Here is a 19,650-nt window from a genome sequence, read left to right as displayed (position 1 = left end):
AAAAGGAACACGCACGGAGACATTGGTAAGGGAGTCATACCACTATATTCTCGCTGGCGGCTGGGTTGGAGACACAGGAAGCAGGAGCCACAGAATCAGCAATCCACACTCCGCCACACACTGCACTTGCTAGCTTAGCCGCGGCAGTTATATCAGTGGCTAATGGCTAACCGGTAACAGCCGATGGCCGACTAGTCACAGCTGATGACCCTCTACTACTTGAGTCAGCACCTTTCCATGTGAGGCTGAGAGCCTGGAAAATGCTCTCTGTGGCTCTGTCCCCATAATATGCTAAAAGAGTACATGCTTGGCATAAAGGAATTCCAAGAATAGAGAAGCATATAAAAGAAAAAGTGTTTAAAAGTATTTTCCCACCCAGATTATGATGCAAATCTCTATTCTTGCTTCCTTGCCCAGCTTCTTCTTCCTTATTCCTGTCTCTCATGGCTGGAGTGGTCAGGCCAGAGAAGGCGCTAGAGCCTGGAGGCAGGAATTCTGGCCAGGCCACTATGAAAGGTGACAGTGACACCACCTAGGCTTCACTTATTTCTTAGAGTCACAGAGTCAGCATCACCTCTCGTGGGCTCTTCCCACCCTCTACTTCAACACTTGGCATAAACAAGGAGTTAAATTTCTGAAGGAGGCTCAGGGAAAGATTCTTCTGGGCTGTGCTTAAACCGGTAGACCAGGTTTGGAAGGTTAGCTTTACCTGTCTGGCCGTGTTCAAAAACTTTCCAAATTCTATAACCTGACAGCTACAAGTTTCTCAACAATGCCCTCCACCTCCAGTGTACAGATTGGGATGCAGAGGCTCAGAGGGAGATGGGACCAGCTAAGGTCATTCAGGAGTAGGGTGACCAATCGTTCCCGTTAGCCCGGGACCATCCCAGCTCTAGCATGGAAAGTCCCACATCCCAGGCAAATATCTGGTCAACCTGTGGCACCAGGGGTAGAGCCAAGATTAGATTTGTGTTTCTAAATTCTAGGCCCTCCTCCTTTCACCTGCTCCCAATACCCCACAAGAGAGGAGTGAGTGGCACCTCTGATTGCCCTTCCAGACTGGAAAGCTGAAGCGATACTTCACAGACCTGGAGGCCTTGGCCATGGTCACTGCTGCTTTCTGCCATGACATTGATCACAGAGGCACCAATAACCTCTACCAGATGAAGTAAGTCAGCCTTTACCAGCACCTCCCTACCTCCCATCCCCCAGATTCATTACCTAGATATGAACAGCTCCCAGGCAGACTCACTGGCCAGGGGAGAGTCCTATTATCCACAACTTCCCACTTTCTCCTCCCCTTTGCGTCTGGGTAAACTCCCTCAACAAACAGAATAATGACACCCAAATATGTCCATGCCCCAATGCCCAGAGCCTGGGAATACACTGCCTAACATTTAAAAGGGACTTGGAAGATGTGAGTAAATGAAGGATCTTGAAATACAGGGATTATCCTGGATTATCTGCGAAAACCCCATATAATCTGAAGGGTCCTTATAAGAGAGAGGTAGGAGGTCAGAGAGGAAAGAAGATACTACACTGCTGTCTTTGAAAATGGAAGATGAGCCACAAGCCAAGGAATATAGGTAGCCTCTAAAACTAGAAAAGACAAGGAAACAGATTCTCCCATAGCATCTCCAGAAAGGAAGGTGCCCCTGCAGATCCATTTTAGACTCTGAATTCCAGAGGAAATCAATGGCTTCCCCTAAGACTCAGGTATGGAGGATCTGGGGGTTGGTGATCTTTAAAGTATGGCCCAAAGCCAATGTCCATGGATGGCGATAGGGCATACATAAATCTCTAAAGTTGCATTTGGTATCATGTGTGTTTGGGCCTTTTTCTGGGGATAAGGGTTCACACTATTCAATAGACTCTCTAAGGAGTCAATGACCCTAAAGAGACCCTCAGAATCAGTTATGGGGAAAGCTAAAGCCTGAGAGTCCAGAAACCTGATATCTAGTTTTCTTTCTCACTCTCTCACTGTGTGACAAGTTCTTTCCCATTCCAGGACTTCAGCCTCTCTGCTGGCAGAATTAGGAGGTGGCAGGACTGGTTGATGTCTTTAACCTTCATCTTCGCCATTCCATGTTGACTCTCTCTCTCGGTGTCTCTCTCTTTCTCTCCCATTCAGGTCCCAGAACCCTCTGGCCAAGCTCCATGGGTCCTCCATCTTGGAAAGACACCACTTGGAGTTTGGCAAGACACTGCTGAGAGATGAGGTAGAATGAGGGCCATCGGTACTGGCTTTGTGGCTGCCCAGGAGCCCCCATCTCATGTAAAACCTGAGCGCAGCCAGGCAGCTCCTTTCCCATTGGCCTGGGCTGCCTCTCCCATCATCTGGGGTGACCACTGGTAGTCGGGTGATTTTACTGCCAGCATCACTTCTCACATCACTCGTATGGTTTTCTCTTTAGGGCCTGAATATCTTTCAAAACCTCAATCGCAGGCAGCACGAGCATGCAATCCACATGATGGACGTGGCCATCATTGCCACAGACCTCGCCCTGTATTTCAAGTCGGTATTTCTTTTCATTTTAAGAATAACAATAGCAATGATTATAATAATAACAAGCACTGTAGTTCCAATTAATTTACTATGGACTCTATGCCAAGCACCCGGCTTGTGCTATGGACCATTAACTCGCACGACAACTCTGGAAGTTAGGTATTGTTACTCTAACTGTGTAGATGGGAAACAGAACCACAGGAAAAGGTTCGCGAAGATCAGATAACAAGTCCATGACAGAGTCTGGGTTAGAAACCAAGGCCTTCACTCTCAGGCCTCGGTTTGTTAATTACATTGTTTTAATACGTCCCTGTCTGAAACAGCCCATGTTAGAAGCGCAGGTGTTGCCTTATTTTGAGATTTGCTGCGCTAACAAACTGGTGTGTTTTGTAGGAAGAGGACAATGTTCCAAAAGATCGTGGATCAATCTAAGACATACGACACTCCACAGGAGTGGACGCAGTACATGATGCTGGAACAGACCCGGAAGGAAATTGTTATGTGAGTGGAAACGGGGCTTAACCCCAGGGTCAGAGGTGAGGTGCTGCAATGACCGGCCTGTCGCCCTCAAGAGACCCCTGGGACCCTTTCCGTTTTAGAGGCCTTTAACATATAAAAAAGTAAAGTTATGCCAAAACAAAATTGCAGAAATTATGGTATATGTTTAGTTTTTACAGTAGCACTAAAATTCATGACAATATATTATATTTCTCTGTCTACAGAAAGTATATTATTGGAATTTTTTGTATCATAAAATTCAAAATGTGGGTGGTAAAGTGATGTAACTTTAAAGGTTTTGATAAAACACAGAGCATTTTATCAATTATGATTTGAGTGATAACTGTGTGTCACTCAAAATATGTAAGTTTAATTTTTTTTCAGTGTTTCTTTCTATATAGCAATAGCCTGCACTATAGCTGTGCTAGTCACAAATTAGTTACATGATTTCTGTGACATTTATAGTGCCTTGTTGGCATGAGGTCCAGTGATGGGACTCAAATTTAAGTTTTCTGGTGAAAATCTTTCACTTCTCTCAATGTGCTTCCGTGATTCACCTCAACTGATGATGGGGTGAGAAGTGTAAATTTGAGGCCTTTTGTGAATATGTAGCCCAAGCCAAATGGTCCCTGGCTCCCTAGCGATAGGTCCCCTAGGTGTCGATCATCAGAGGAGACAAGGCCTCACCCAGTTCCCAAGGAAGCGTCCCAGATGCTTTCGTGAAGATTCGGCTTGATTAAGTCACAAATGTTGCAAGTCTCTGGGACACAGAAGGGGTGGCTGCTGGGACAGGTTCAGGGAAGGAGGGGCAAGTGGCAAGTTGTCCTTCCCTCAGCTTTGCAGTTGCCCAACCAGGTCTCCACAAACGTCCCTTGATCCTGAGGTGCAGTGTGACCTGCTCCCACTGAACAAAGGGCACAAGCAGGCTACGGTTGCTCCCCGGCAGACCAGGAGCTGCCCCCCTGGACATTTCAAAATGGAAATGTGCATTTGAAGCAGAAGACTTGAACAAGTGGAAAGAAACACCCTGTTCTTGGGTAGAGGGACTTAATGCTAAATGTTGTCTGTATTCCTGGATTAATGATTCATGGAGTTCCAAGGAAAAGATCTACTTTATTGCTGGGATAATTAGGAAGCCAATTCTAAAATTCTTATGAGAAATAAGTATGCAAGAATAGCCAGAAAATTCTGAAATAGAAGAGAAACAATAGGGAGCAGCAGAACTAAAGGCAGTTCAGTCCTCGGCATGAGGACAGGTGAATGGGACAAACCTGAAAAACAATGCCTGTGCTAAGAGTGGATTTTAGACCAGTGGAGAAAGGGATAAGTTCATGTGTTGGAACCAGGAGGTGATCCGATGGGTTTTTTCCAACACCACCAAGCAATTCTGTAATTCTCAGTGGGCACTGACTGGGTATCCTACAAATTTAACTCACTTTTGACACTATCTACCTGGAGATAGTGTCAGATCCCACAGGTTAAGGGCTCAGTCCCACAGGTGGGCCCCACTTCAGATACTAATCCCAAATCCAAGTTGTTATCTGTGATTCTGACCACCTGGTTATAAATTGGAGGTTCCCACGACTCCCTCCTCGTTCAATTAAATTGCTAGAGTAGCTTACAGAACTCAGAGAAACATTTACTTATATGTACCAGTTTACTGTAAAGGACACAGATGACCAGCCAGCTGAAGAGTTACATTCGCGGTCGGACAATTAAGTTCAAGAACTTGTTGCAGCGATGTTGCTAACCTATTTTTGATATCAGAGGGATTATTCATTATGAATTTGTACCAACTGGACAAACAGCTAACCAACTTTACTATTCGGAAGTGCTGAAAAGGCTGCGTGAAAAAGTTAGACGAAAACAACCTCAACTTTTCACCATTTCATGGCTCTTGCATCACGACACTGCACCAGCTCACACAGCACTGTCTGTGAGGAAGTTTTTAGCCAATAAAAAAATAACTGCATTAGAACACCCTCCCTACTCACCTGATCTGGCCCCCAATGACTTCTTTCTTTACCTGAAGATAAAGGAAATATTGAAAGGGAGACATTTTGATGACATTCAGGACATCAAGGTTAATATAACAACTCTGATGGCCATTCCAGAAAAAGAGCTCCAAAATGGCTTTGAAGGGTGGACTAGGCGCTGGCATCAGTGCATAGCTTCCCAAGGGGAGTACTTCGAAGGTGACCATAGTGATATTCAGCAATGAGGTATGGAGCACTTTTTCTTGGATGAGTTCGTGAACTTACTGTCAGATCTCCTGATGGAGTATTGTGATGGAGTTGAGTGGTCGCAATAGAAACTACTGTGGTCTACAAAACCTAAAATATTGACTGTCTGGCCCTTTACAGGAAAAGTTACCAGCTCTTGGTCTAGTGTTTTTCAAATGAGAAACATGAGGCCCAGAGAAACAAAGTGACTTACCTAGTGTCACACAGGCATTGGCGGAGCATCAAGAACTGGAACCCAAGTCACCCCAACGCTCTCCTGTACACCCACACCTTTCTCAGGCTCCCTTAGGCCTTCCCAGCAACCCACATCCTCCAGGCCAGCTGTCATTCCAGGGAGTGCCTAAATGCCTGTCTAGGGTGGCTGGGATGTTTTTATCAGGGATCAGGGAGAAGTACCGAGTTTCCTCGAATATAAGACCTAGCCAGACCATCAGCTCTACTGTGTCTTTTTTTTTTTTTTTAAGATTTTTTTTTTTTTAAATTGGAGAAGGGGAACAGGACTTTATTGCGGAACAGTGTGTACTTTCAGGACTTTTTTTCCAAGTCGAGTTGTTGTCCTTTCAATCTTAGTTGTGGAGGGCACAGCTCAGCTCCAGGTCCAGTTGCCATTGCTAGTTGCAGGGGGCACAGCCCACCATCCCTTGCGGGAGTCCAACCGGCAACCTTGTGGTTGAGAGGACGCACTCCAACCAACTGAGCCATCCGGGAGCTCAGTGGCAGCTCAGCTCAAGGTGCCATGTTCAATCTTAGTTGCAGAGGGCGGAGCCCACCATCCCTTGCGATACTCCAGGAATTGAACTGGCAACCGTGTGGTTGAGAGCCCACTGGCCCATGTGGGAATCAAATTGGCAGCCTTCAGAGTTAGGAGCACGGAGCTCTAACCGCCTGAGCCACCAGGCCGGCCCTCTACTGTGTCTTTTGGAGTAAAAATTAATATAAGACCCAGTCTTATTTTACTATAAGACCCAGTCTTATATACTATACTATACTATACTATACTATACTATACTATACTATACTATACTATAATGTAATACCGAGTCTTATATTAATGTTTGCTCCAAAAGATGCAGTAGAGCTGATGGTCCAGCTAGGTCTTATATTCGGGGAAACACGGTACCACTAGCTGCACAGCTGAGTTAAAGAGACATTTACCTTGAGGATGGATCAGGTGAGCAGGAACTAAGCTTGTTTTGGTCAGCCAGCTCTATGCACCTGGGCACTTCCTACAGCTATCAGCTCAAGGTCACTTCCTCAGGGAAGCCCTCCCTGACTTCCCAGACCTAGGTCAGTTTTTCTTATATTATCTCCTAGAATAGAACTCCTTTCCTTCAGAGCAGTTATTTGTTTACACGTTTACATTCATTTGTGCGATAAATGAGTGACTCCCCAACGCGTCTGCAAACTCTCTGAGAGCAGGGGCCCTGTGAACCAGCCCCTGCCCAGCATTTGGCATGCATACATGCACGAGGACGGAGAGATGACCGCTCCCTATGACCCCCTCCCGGATGACCCTCTGCCTGTGGCAATCCCGAGTACTCCCACTGCACATCTGCCAACTCCACCTTTTCTTCTCCCTTCTCTGGGAGAGCTCCTGTGCACCCCTCAGAGCTCTGCTGTCATCTCTTGGAAGCCCCCTGAGCTGGGCTAGTTGTTCTCATCTTTGGATTATTATTTTTTCTTTGCACCTTGCGCTTCTCTCTGCCATCTCACTTAGCATATTGTGATGATGTTGTTGTTTTTTTGTTCTCTGTTCCTTGACTGACTGTGAGCTCCCTGCAGGCCTCTCTGGATCCCCAGTGCCTCACGTGGCACCTTGGCCCCAGAGCATGTAAGGGGATGGTGCTGAAGTCAATGCAATGCCTTGTCTTGAGGGCATGAGGCTTTGGATTGGTTTTTCTGGTACCCAGGTGTCCTCCCCCATCCTCCCCACATACCAGATCTCTGTTTATAAAACACTTCAGATGTGTCACTCCCACCACGTGAGTGATTTTCACATGGTCTGTCCAGCCAAGGAAAGTAAACATCGAGGGCTCTCCTGAAGCCACATGTGTGGACTTCAGATATGGGCACCGATAGGTAACAGGGAGCCAGTGAGTCCTGTGTGCATAGCTGAGCATTCATTTCCTTGATCTATTTGACAGTAAGCATAACACATCTCTAACACTTGACATTTAGCATAAGGCACGTATTCTGAAGCTATTACAAAGTATAAAGATGTTTCTAAGAAATGTATGCATTTCTGAAAGCAGATTTACTTAAAGAATTCTAGGAATTTTCGAGGGTTTACTTACTTAAATATATTTAAGCCAGTTAATATTTCACAAGGAATTCTGAAGGCCTCCAGACCAACAAATGGAACCTATGCTGATACAGCTGGTTAGTTGTAAAATCACCCAAGCCGCTAGTTATGTTCAGAGCTCCAGTCTTCTCCAACTATTTCCCCTCTCTCCAGCCCTGCCCATGGGCCTCACCAAGTCGGGATGACACTACCAGGTGCCTTTAACCCACGCTCTCCCAGCCTGTAGCCACAGCTGCAGGTCGGGCCTTGCGGTTCTCCTGCCTGAGTTGCTGCAGCATCTCCGCTCCTTCCTTCCTACCCTCTGCATCCTCCAAGTGCTGCCAGCCTGCCTTCCTGCAGCGCAGCTCTGAAGAGCTCACAACTGAGACCTAAACCTTCAGTAGCTCTCCATGCTTACTGGATACAGCCTACACTCCCCAGCGTGGAATTAACACCACGCTGCGTGGCCCTGGATTCTGGTCCCAGATAACCACGCCACTATACCCCTATCTCTGCAACACCTTCTCAAATTCCCACCCCGTCCTCCAATTCATTGTCTACGTCTCCTCCCTTTCCATCTTGTATTGTACCTACCTGTGTAATAATACCTATCTTGTCTTCCTAGTACTGTGAAACTCCTTTAAGACTCTATCTTCTAGTCCTTTCTTTCCTTCCCCAATCCCTTATTCGACTTCTTTTTAAAAATTTCTTCAGTTCACTTTTTCATTTGTGTCAACATTTTACTAGGCAAACTTTTCAGACATACAGAGAGTTGAAAGAATTTTATACCCACCATCCAGTTCCATCATTAACATATTGCTATCAATTCATCCCTTCATCTATCTGTAAATCCTGCTTATTTTTTGGGGTCCATTTCAAAGTAAGTCGCAGACATCCATGCGCTTTGCCCTAAGTACTTCAGCACGTATATCATTAACTAGAGGTCAATATCTGTTTATACCCCCTTTTCCCCCTTTTAAGGTAAACTATGCCTACAATGAAATGCACAAATCTTAAGTGTGCCATTTATGAGTTTTGACAAATCCTTCCTCTGCTTCTTAAAACAAGGCTTCCTCACAGTGACTGAGCCGCACCTCTCCCCATGCATTACCCAATAGGGAAAAAGCACTTCTTGGGAGAGGAGCAAAAACTCTTAGATGTTACAGTGGTCCTTGGCCCTCCAAACAGATAGGGTGTGTCTGTGGTATTAAAACTGCATGGCGGAGCGATTGTGGAAAACATGTCTACATAGAGGAAGATGATGAGAAAAAGGCTGAGAAACATTGTTCTATACTAGACAGGAGAAAAGGAACTCTGAAGAAGTGATGAGATGTAAGTGAAATTGATGTTGATGAAATGCCTAGAACAGTGTGTGGCATATCACAAAAACCCAATACCTGATCATGAGAATCACCAGTATTTACTGTGCACATACTATGTCCAGGCACTAGGCTAAGATTTTTACACACATTATCTCATTTAATCTTACACCCACTTCATGCAGAAAGTACCATTATTATTGCAGACAAGAAAACTGAGGCCTAGACAGGTTGGTTTAATTGTAGGATGTCAAACTCCTGGTGATTGACAGAGGCAGGATTGAAGCCTCTGACTTCAAAGCCCCGTCTCCAGATGAACTAGAAAATGACCCCTCTCCTCACAATGGGGGGAGGTCATCTACTAGTGGGGTCAGAGACAGGAGAGACCGATGGAATTAGCCGGTACGTGCAGCCTTACGATGCCTCTGGACTGATGGACGGTGTCCTTTGTCCAGGGCCATGATGATGACCGCCTGTGACCTCTCTGCCATCACCAAGCCCTGGGAGGTGCAGAGCAAGGTATGGACTCCTCCTGGCCCAAGAGGAGGGGAATTCCAGTACTGGTGACAGCAGCTAAGGTGGCTTGGACTCTCTAGCTCCAGAAGAAGCCCACCTTTGCTGCATCCTCCTCTGCCAAGACTTGGAAATCACTTTAAGACTTCTTCCCATGATGACAAGGAAATGAGAGTAGTCGGGCAGGGCTGGGGTTCATGTTTTTGCTGAGCTGGAAACCCAAGTGGGGTGGGAGCAGGGGTAGGAGGATTGGGGCGGGGGCTTGACTTTAGGGGTGGGGGGGTCTGCCTGTTGCAGGTAGCTCTGCTGGTTGCTGCGGAATTCTGGGAACAAGGTGACCTGGAGCGTTCAGTGCTACAACAGAACCCCATTGTGAGTAGAGATAAGATGTGATGTTGGGTGTGTGATCTCATCCCGATGGAGAGCTGTGACCTTGCTGTGACAGAGACGTGCCCCCCAGAGATGTATGCTCTTACCCTAGTAATGATCTTTCCCTAATGCAGGAATTCTCAAAGTATGGTCCCCAGACCACCATCAACCTCCTTACTAGGGAACATATTAGAGATGCAAATTCACAGGCCCCCACCCTAGATATAGCTAAGCAGAGACTCTGGAGGTGAGCCCAGGAATGTGCCCTCCTAGAGTTTGGGAACCCTGCTCTAATGTGTGTTTCCTTAGCTCACTGAGCTAAGTAGAAATTGACAAGTGGACACCAAAACTTAGATTTTCCTTTCGGTTCCAACAGTCCGGGAGTCCACCTCCCAACGCTCTGTTCTAACACACAGTGTGCAAGGGGAAGGAGGACCTTGCCAAGCTGAGAACCTATCGACAATGAAAGTTAACTTGACTGGACCATCAGCCAGCTCCCCCACTGGACACAGTTAGAGGGGTCACAGAGTGCCCTGCACTAAGGCAGGACTGGGAGTAAGGGTGGGATAAAAAGGAGAAACATTTTGGGGACAGAACCACAGATATGGGGCCAGGCTAAACCTGTGGTGTGCTGAAAATGCTGGGGTACCACATAAGGCTTAGGCAAGGCCCAAGGGAGGGTGGTGGGCTGTGACCAGGAACAGTGTCTGAACATGAACAGCAAGGGCTGTGTACTTTGTGGTTTTCTTCTTCCTTTTAACACTTTAAAATGTACAGAGAACAGTTAAGGAACTCTGTGCACCCATCAGCCAGATCCAACCATTAGCAACAGCCTGTCATTATTGTTTTATCTACTCCCCCCTCCTCGTGTATGTTTTAACCTTTTGGCTTTAGTATTTTAAAGTAAATCGCAGATGTTGTCATTTCTTCCATAAATGCTTTAGTATGTATCTCTAAGAGCTAGGAACTTAAAACACTCACAACCACAATACCATTATCACACTCCTAAAATTAGAACTAATTCTTCAGTATCACCTAATCTTCCATCTCTGTTCATTCTCCCTGATTGAGTAATAAAAATAATTTCATTTGATTTGTTCAAATCGGGATCAAATCAAGGGCCACACTCCCTCTGGTAGTTATGTCTCTTAACTCTTTTCATCAGAAGTGGGTTTTTCCTCCTCTTTCTGTGTGTGGTTTTTTTTGTTTTGTTTTTTTTCCCCCACCATTTATTTGTTGAAGAGGATAGGATTTCTGTTGTCTGGTTTCCCACATTCTGAATTTGATTGTCTGCACCCCTGTGATGTTATTTAATATATTCTCCTATCCTCATACTTCCTGCAAATTGCTAGTCAGATCTGGAAACTTGATGAGTCTCATGTTGGGTTTTTTGTTTGTTGTGGTTTCTGTTTTCAGCCAGAATGCTTCGTAGGTAGGGTGGGTCCCCCTGACGGCACCAGGCCAGGAGGAGCCCAGCACGGTTAACTCTTTCTCCCTCATGACAGCCCATGATGGACAGAAACAAGGCGGACGAACTCCCCAAGCTTCAGGTCGGCTTCATTGACTTTGTTTGCACCTTTGTCTACAAGGTGGGTCTTTCGCTTTCTCAGGCCCAAGCTTTTGTCTTTAATAAACCTGGATATCAGGAATAATAAACCCTGGCATGTGACCCGTGGGTAGTATTTTACAATGGCTTCTCCTCTGCCATGACCTCTGGTCCTCAGGACAGCCCTCTGGGGTCTTGTGTGATTGTACACCCAGGCCAGGGACAAATGACTAAGCCTGATTTCAGACAGGGAAGGGGGAAGCATAGCAGACACATGCCCTCCTAACGTCCCTAGCCGGTAGAAATGTGACAGGTCAAAGTCATTCGATTGTCAAAAGACACGCTGGGATTTCTCCTGGAGCTCTCGCTCCAAGTTAACGTCTCCCTCTTGAGAAACCCAGCGCTCCCAATTCCATGTTATCTGTGCCCCGATCCACCGCCCATTTGTTATTTTTACTTTGACCATGTTACACATGAGGAGGCAGAGGTCAGAGATGAGAAATGACAGGGCCGGGGTCACCGGAGTCAGCCACGAGACAGGATTAGAGCCAGAATGCCTGACCCCCAGGGCTTCTGCTGTGTGAGCTGCAGCCCCTCTGTCAGGAAAACATGCAGATGGTCCCGGAGGGAACACGAGTGCCTCTCTGATACAACACAGACTAATGGGGCTCCTCTGAGTGACAGAGCAGAGAAGCCGCTGCTCTCCACTACCACCTGTAATATTATTAAACAAGGGAGACCGGGTTGAGCACTTTGTGTGTTGCCACACAGCCTTGGGAAGTAGGTGTTATACTCTACTGAGTATAACTCAGTAGACTGAGGCCAAGCTCTATAGGTGACCCGCCCAAGGTCACACAGCTTGTGGCAGAGCCTGGATCCGGGCTCTGAGCACAGCCGGCCCTGGATTTGCCATTCTGGTTTTGGACAATTCTACTCCATCAATCTTCATCTCAAGTTCCTCACCCTACAATGTGGGCGTGACAAATTCTGTTTGTGCTCAAAGGCATTAGTTTTATTCTCAGGGCTAAGAGGACGTACGAATCCTCTTCACAACATCCTTATGTTTTGTGTACGAGAAACCATGTGATTTTGTATCGGATTTCACTCGACACGTATTTACTGAGTGTCTGTGTGTTAGAAGAGGCTTCCCTGAGGAGGTGACGTCTACATAGAGGCCTCAAGGGAAAAGAGGGGAAGTTAGACTGTTTAGCCAAGGAAAGAGCTTGTGCGAAGCCCACAGAAGGCAGGATACACTCCAGCAAAGGACAGAGATCTGGAATGCTCGGAGGGTTCCACATTGCCGAGCGGGAGGGCACTGGGCCTGGAGGGGTTTGCAAACCTTGTGAAGGAGTTTGCGCTTCATCCTGTAGAACAGGGGTTGTCACAGCACGGTTTGAAGCAGGAGACGGATAGGCTTTTGTTGACTGGAAGTCACAGTGTCAGCATGCGCACCACTGGGTGACAGGACGCCGGCCACCCGCCCAGGCAGCTCATTCCAGGGTTGGATATTGCTAGCTGTGCCTCTGCCTCGAGCCCGGACCTCGGGCCGTGGCCCCTGCACCAGAGGCTCTCTCTTCCAGGAATTCTCCCGTTTCCACGAGGAGATCACGCCCATGTTGGACGGGATCACCAACAACCGCAAGGAGTGGAAAGCACTTGCTGACGAGTATGATGCCGCGATGCAGGCTTTGGAGGAGGAGAAGCAGAAGCAGCAGGCAGCCAAACAAGGTTCGCGAAAGCGGGAGGACAGGGAGCCCAGGACGCCCACAATGAACACTCAAGCTCTGCCCAGCTTGGCCTCAGAGTCTCACACGCAGGTCCTAGTCAGGCATTCCCACCATTATGATTGTCCCCACTCTACATAGGAGGGAACTGAGGCTTGCAGAGGTGAAGTGTTGTGACCGAGTCACACAGTGAGTGGCAGAGCCTGTTTCCCAAAATTGAGGTTCCCAGCAAGGATTCACTGACTGCCAGTGTAGGACACATTCCAATTCCAAGGCTGTGGACATAGGGCCCTATTCAGGGACAAAGGAGAAAACCTAGCACTATTGGTTGGAAGGAATTTTTGAGGCCTTCTGTCTGATGTTTGAATCCTATCTATATCGTGATGGGCCTTTGCTTGCACACTACCAGTGATGGAGGGCTCAGTACTTTACATGAAAGCTTCTGTACCACTAGTAGAAAGCTCTTCCTTGAACTGAAATTGTTCTGCTTGTTGAAACTTCCACCTAGTGGCCATAGTCCTGCCTTCGGGAATCAAATGGGATTTGTTTGTTTCATTTCTTCCAAGGTGACAGCACACTTCCTCTTCCCCAAGTCATTTGTATTACTGGTTGTGTTGCCCTGATTCCCTGTCATGCAGGGTGTCATGCGGGGGTCTCAGCTCCCGCTCCCCACATAAGAACGCAGGACATGGTGAGGCCAAAAAGGAACACCCACGGAGCCATAGCAGGGGAGTCATACCACTATATTCTCGCTGGGGGCTGGGTTGGAGACACAGGAACCAGAATCCACACGATCTGCAACCTGCCGTCCGCTTCTCTGCCAACCAACCTCACTTGCTAACTGCAATCTGCCTCTCTGCAATCCGCAATCCACAATCCACCATCCGCGCTTGCTAGCTTAGCCACGGCAGTTATATTAGTGGCTAATGGCTAACCGGTATCAGCTGATAGCCAACTAGTCACAGCTGATGACCCTCTACTACCTGAGCTAGCATCTTCCCACGTGAGGCCGAGAGCCTGGAAAATGCTCTCTGGGACTCTGTCCCCACACTCCCTCACAGGACATGGCTTCTGGTCCCCACTCCACTTTGACAGCCGCCCCTGGGCATGGTTCTTAGCATGGATACTGTCAGGTCTCCGGCTCTGCTCTGCCCTCATTATGGGGTGATTCTGAACTGGCAGATGCAAATGTGGGGCCTCCACTTACTTGTGCTTTGCACAGCTCCAGGAGGTGTCCTGTATAGTACAGTCACCACAGGTTTATATCCTAATTACAATTTTCCAGAAAATGGCAGGAAAGTGTCCTGAGGAAGAAGTGTCTTTTTCTAATTTGCACAAATTGTCTTATGGACTAGTGGCAGGTCTCTGCAATCTTATAGCCCACAGATGTCTTTTGTTTGGCCAGCATTTTAAAAATACATATTTGCTGTCTGCATTTTAAAGTTGGTATATCTATGATTTTAAAAATCCAGATTCCCAGCGTTTCCTTTTAGAAGATCAAGATTTGGCCGCACTAATCTGGATTTCTGCATGACAATAATTAGCTAGAGCTGAGTGGCAGCTATCTCCGTTAGAAGGGACAGATGATTCCCCCAGTTTGTCACAGGCCCCACCACTCCCTTTTGTCTCCCAGACATTGGTTCCAAATGTCGGTTGCCATTTATCATCACGATTGTGCTGTTTTTTTCTTAGTGCGGAGAAATAGTCTTGGTTTCTCTGACTCCCCTTATACTTGGCTTGCCTTCTGCATGTGTGGTTATCTGTTGGCCTCTGAAAGCCCTTGAATTTGCAACTGTTGGTTCACACCAGGGCAAAGGGGAAGCACTTTGCAGCCTCCTCTCAGCTGGTGTGTTCTCTTTCCTGTCTGATTGCAGCATCCGCAGGAAATCAGCCCAGGGGGAACCCTGGCCCAGGAGGGGACACACCTGCTTCCAAGTCCTGCTGCATCCAGTAGCCCAACAGGGGACCTGCTGGTCAGAATGGCACTACCCTTAATGAGAAGAGCTCGCCCAAACCAGTGGCAAACTGCACACCTTCTTCAGTAGTAAAAGAGTCATAGGATTTGAAAACTGAATGAGACCTTAGTTTACATCTTATCTAGTGGCTTTCAAACCTTTGTTTCAGCCTTGAGAACTTTTAGTGAGCGAAAACCAACATTCTAGCTTTTGTAAGCCCCAATTAAATATTTAATTAATGCCAAACTCACCTGCTTGCTCAGAATCATTTTTGTTCTTCCACTGTCATTGTCTATTTTATTATAAAAATTATCATTCTCAAAAGTAGAGAATTATGCAATGAATCCCCACCTACCGACCACCCGATTCCAATAGCCAGATAGATATTGCCACATTTGCTCCATCTCTCCTTTTATTTATATATTTTTTTCAATTTTTTCTTAGCTGAAATAGTATGTGAAAACAAACTCCAGACGTATCCTTTCACGCCTCTGGGCATTTTCTAACATAACCACATCATTATCACATGCGACAAATGAAGCCCTAGGACTCAGGTGTGGTCCATGCTGTGATGAGCTGTCCAGACCCTTTCCTGAAGAACGAAGGACTTGTGGCCCCAGAAGCTGTGAGTGCTGTTGGCACACAGCCCTCAGTGTCAGCCCCTTTGGGGAATACCTCAGCTGCGTGGAGACACTTTGTCCAAGGTCAGCCCGTTTCCCAGGGTGACCGCATCCCATGACTGATCCACGGCAGGTGTTAAGGCCTGGCCATCGGGGCCCAACATAGGACGTCTCTGCAGGGCCGTTCTAGCTCCAGGACTCCTTGTGGGGTCCACCAAGGCTGTCATTGGGCTGGTGTTGCTGCTCAGCTTCTCCCTCTGCCCACTCCTACGCGCTCCCTTCCCTTCCCTAGGCGTTGGTTCCAAGGTCACACCTTAATTATCACCAGCAGACTAAATCCACTGCAGAAGCTGCTCTCTGGGAAACCCAACTTGTGACGGCGGTCCTTAATCAATTCTCCCTCACTGTCACAAAACTATCTTTAATAGTTGGTTTGCTTGACTCTGATCTAAACACGTTTAGTTGGTATGTCTCTTAAGTCTCTTTTCATCATAACAGTGCTCCCTCCTTTTTCCTTTGCCTGTGACTTGTTGCAGAAGCAAGGTCAGTTGTCCCATACTCTGGATTTATCTGTTTGCTTCCTTGTGGTGGCAGATGACATGTCCCTCTGTCCCCAGTTCTCCTCTAAGTGTTGGCTCTAGATGCTTTGAAGAGAGGGAATACGCGGTTCCTCCAAACTGTTTGTAACCTCTCTTTTTAGATAAATGAGGAAACGGAAGGCCAGCTGGGGATGGCTAGGCAAAGTTCATGGCACGTGTCCCTTGATTCCCTCCAGAAGCAGATGCCCAAGATCACAGAGAACATAGTGTCCAGGGCACACGTCCCCGTGACTTCCACAGCAGATCGATCTGAACTCCTGACATATGAGCCCTGCCCATATTTGCAAGTCATGATGTCAGTAGGGAGCTGGGGCTGGAAGCCTCATCTTTTAACTCCCGAGTTAGATTTTTCTGCCCTCCTGAAATTCACACTCAGAGCTTGGTCTTTTATGCAGAGGCATGTTCTCTTCGCACGCCCCATGTAGTGGTTGAGTGGCAAGGTAAAGAGGAGAAATAAGGGTCACCCAGGAACATACCGGTGATGCTGCTGGTCCAGGCTGTCCCTGGGGCAGGTTCCCTCTGCTCTGCCTCGTTCTCAGCCTTCCCCATCTGTCAAGTGAGGGTCATACTCCTTCCCATGCTTCTCACAAGGCTATGGTTAGCACCAAATGAGACCATGCATGAAGAGGATTGCACCTAATAAGTGCCTTTGATGTCCTAGGTACTGTGTGCACTATCTGATTTCATCCTCACAACAACCCCGTAGGGTAGAAACTATTACTAGTCCCATTTATCACATGATAAGGAAAAGACTCAGAGAGGTTAAGAAACCTGCCCAAGGACACCCAGCTGGTAAGTGGTGGAGTCAGGACTCAAAGCCAAGCAGCCTGACAGCAGACTCCAGGCTTGTAACCATTTTCCCTGCACCATACTGCTTCTGAGAATCAATTTTATTTAGGACCTTTGAGTTCATCTAAGCGAATCATCTTGTTTCATAGTTGGGGACACGACGGACCAAAGCGGTGGATTGTGCAAGTTTTCACAATATGGAAGTGGCAGAGCTGGGTCTCAAATGCAGGTCTTGAGGCTCTGAATCTCCCATCCTATTCCTTTGCACCACTGAATGCATTTTTGAAGGGATTATTTCTGTGACTTAGGGGCTTGGTTGCCTCCCTAGCTGTGTACAGTCATCAGGCGACAGATAGGAGACTGTCTTGTCCATTCTATAATTCCTGATTACATTAATTCCTGGGCACCCCCCTGCAACGGATGGAGAAGCAGCCATACTCTACTGGAGTTCACCATATAGTAAGGCGGTGACAGACACTGAGCAATCAATCACACAGATCACCTCTCGAAGGCCTTCAATTGACGCCGGAGAACCCCGCCACTACGTGCAAACACCCCCATTCGTTTTAAAGGGAAGAATCATGATGCATTCCCTTCCAACCAAGGAAATTCAAACAATTTCCAGATTGAAAAAAAAATAAATCGCCTGAATAACGAGAAGCTAGTTTCTGTAGGTAATAAACAATTTGAAAATAGTTTGCCCATAATGAAATGGAATGGCTTATTGTACCTCTTCTTGTTTGTATAATTTTCTTCACCAACTCTTCAGCACTCGGGGAGCACATGGATATCTTGCATTCAGACTGCAGTTAAAAATGCTAACATTAAAGCAACTTCAGGGCAAAAGAAAGGCTAAACCCGAGAGTGTTTTGAAACCGAGGAAACGCACACAAATCCAAGACTTGAGTCTTGGTAAATGCCACTTCGTCACTGCTCTCGCTGGGAGTAAGTGGAGCAAGGGAAACATTCCTAGCTCACCCAAATATGTGCACAATTCAAATCTGTTCTCCACTTCCTCTGACCGGAAGTTGCTTTCGAGTTGTGAATTGGTGTTTTTGCCTGAAACCGTCTTTTTCAGCACATTTATGTAGTGTGCTTGTGTGAACAAGTTGATACACCAAAACAAGAGCGTCTTTGTTCAGAAAGTGGTAAGCTTTATAAAAGTCACGGCAAACACCAGTAATGGGATATCGGTTATGTGAGGTAAGTCTGAATGACTCATTATGACCCATGAAAAGTGTGGTGAAGGAAGAAAAAGGGAGCTCAGAAAATTCTGGAGGGTGGGGGGGGGAACAGCTTCACCAGGGTTTTTTCTGAGAGGGTGCCACTGAAACCAGAATCCTTTCTCCAGTTAGCAGGCAGAATGTCCCTCAATGAGCACGCAGGACCAATAAAGAAAGACACATCTGGGCAGGGCTGTGGGTGGTATTTCCTTTTTAATCTTCATAGTGTATTTGTTACGTTTATTTATAAGCAGATCACTTCACTATTTACAGTACATGAGCATAGAGATTCTACAGTTTCTGTGATGTAAACAATAACTCCACAGGGGGAGTCTGAGAAAAGAAGCCAGTTCTGAAGTATTTACAGACATTAAAATAGAACTTTATGCTCACAGAATAATAATACATAGAGCAATTTGGTTAAATTATCTATGAAACTATAGAATCTGACAATGTACAAATACAGGAAAACATTTCCTCATTTAGAAGGTAAGACAGATAAATCACACCAGAAATAAAATAGGGACGATGACAACCACAATAATTAAAAGCAAAGATTTCTTCTTTGCCTCTTACGGATAAAGTTATTTATATAAATAAGGACACAACCCAACAAAATGGAAAAAATATATAAAAATCCTCTACCAATTAAAAAAAATAGCAAAACTAAAAACTCGATTCCCAATCATTAGCAGTGTCCTTTAAAAAATTAAAATTTAGCTTTCTATTATAAATAACAAAGCAAATGTGTCCCTCTGTGTAGGTGAAATTCTTGCACCTTTCTCAAGAAATGCATCAATGTAATTCCACACATACACACAAACACAGACAGGCATACAGGCGCATGCACACACACACGCACAGCCTTGCACTCATGTACCCCAGGCTGTAGTTACCTTGTTGAGCTTCCTAATAAATAATGCCCCCTACGGTAGTACCCCTGGGGATGCCCAAACCTCACAAGGTTAGCCATTCCCTGGTTTGACCCTGTCACAGAGCCGGGGAAAGCCCTGGCTTCCTATTGCTCAGAATTCTCTAGGCTGCATAGTCACACCAAGAGAAAAAGATTTGAGTCCAAGATTTGGAAATGCTGGAAGGGACCGTAGGGACCACCTTGCCCAGTCCATTAAGGCTAGCTACAGACACCGTCTCTTTAGAAACCTGGAGTTGGGGAGACAGAGATCGTGTGTTGGTTTCAACATTACCGAAGCAGCTACCTCTGGAAGAAGCAGGTGCTCAAAGCCAATGCTAATATCATGGCACAAGGAGGTGAAGGGGGTGGGTGTGAATTTCTGGAGCAGATTGCACCAAGCTGGACTTCTGGATGGTCGTTTTTTCCCCCAGAAACCATCTGGAAATCAAGGTGGTCCACTTCCCTGTTTCACTGACCACCCTGACCACATACCCCTTGAGATTTCCAACCCGTTTCCAGCGGAATCAGAACATCCCTCAAGAAACAAAGTTG

The 19,650-nt window shown here is 46.5% G+C and overlaps 1 protein-coding gene across 2 annotated transcripts in view; it reads left to right on the top strand.

Annotated features, from left to right (window-relative positions):
- The window catches only part of PDE6A (phosphodiesterase 6A), a 59,211-nt gene extending 44,011 nt beyond the window's left edge, over nt 1–15,200 (top strand). For both annotated transcript variants that reach the window (XM_019734308.3, XM_088798704.1), the window contains 9 exons: nt 1,059–1,168; nt 2,132–2,219; nt 2,415–2,515; nt 2,900–3,007; nt 9,303–9,366; nt 9,658–9,732; nt 11,235–11,318; nt 12,856–13,003; nt 14,874–15,200. In XM_019734308.3, the coding sequence (XP_019589867.3) occupies nt 1,059–1,168; nt 2,132–2,219; nt 2,415–2,515; nt 2,900–3,007; nt 9,303–9,366; nt 9,658–9,732; nt 11,235–11,318; nt 12,856–13,003; nt 14,874–14,953 (858 nt within the window). In that variant the 3' untranslated portion in view covers nt 14,954–15,200. The remainder of the gene's footprint in view (nt 1–1,058; nt 1,169–2,131; nt 2,220–2,414; nt 2,516–2,899; nt 3,008–9,302; nt 9,367–9,657; nt 9,733–11,234; nt 11,319–12,855; nt 13,004–14,873) is intronic.
- Nucleotides 15,201–19,650: the final 4,450 nt, after the last annotated feature.

Source organism: Rhinolophus sinicus, chromosome 5 (genome assembly GCF_057876585.1).
Source record: "Rhinolophus sinicus isolate RSI-liver-muscle chromosome 5, RSI-T2T, whole genome shotgun sequence".
NCBI classification, from domain to species: domain Eukaryota; kingdom Metazoa; phylum Chordata; class Mammalia; order Chiroptera; family Rhinolophidae; genus Rhinolophus; species Rhinolophus sinicus.
The sequence above is the reverse complement of the archived record's forward strand: the minus strand, read 5'-3'. Positions and strand labels throughout refer to the sequence as shown.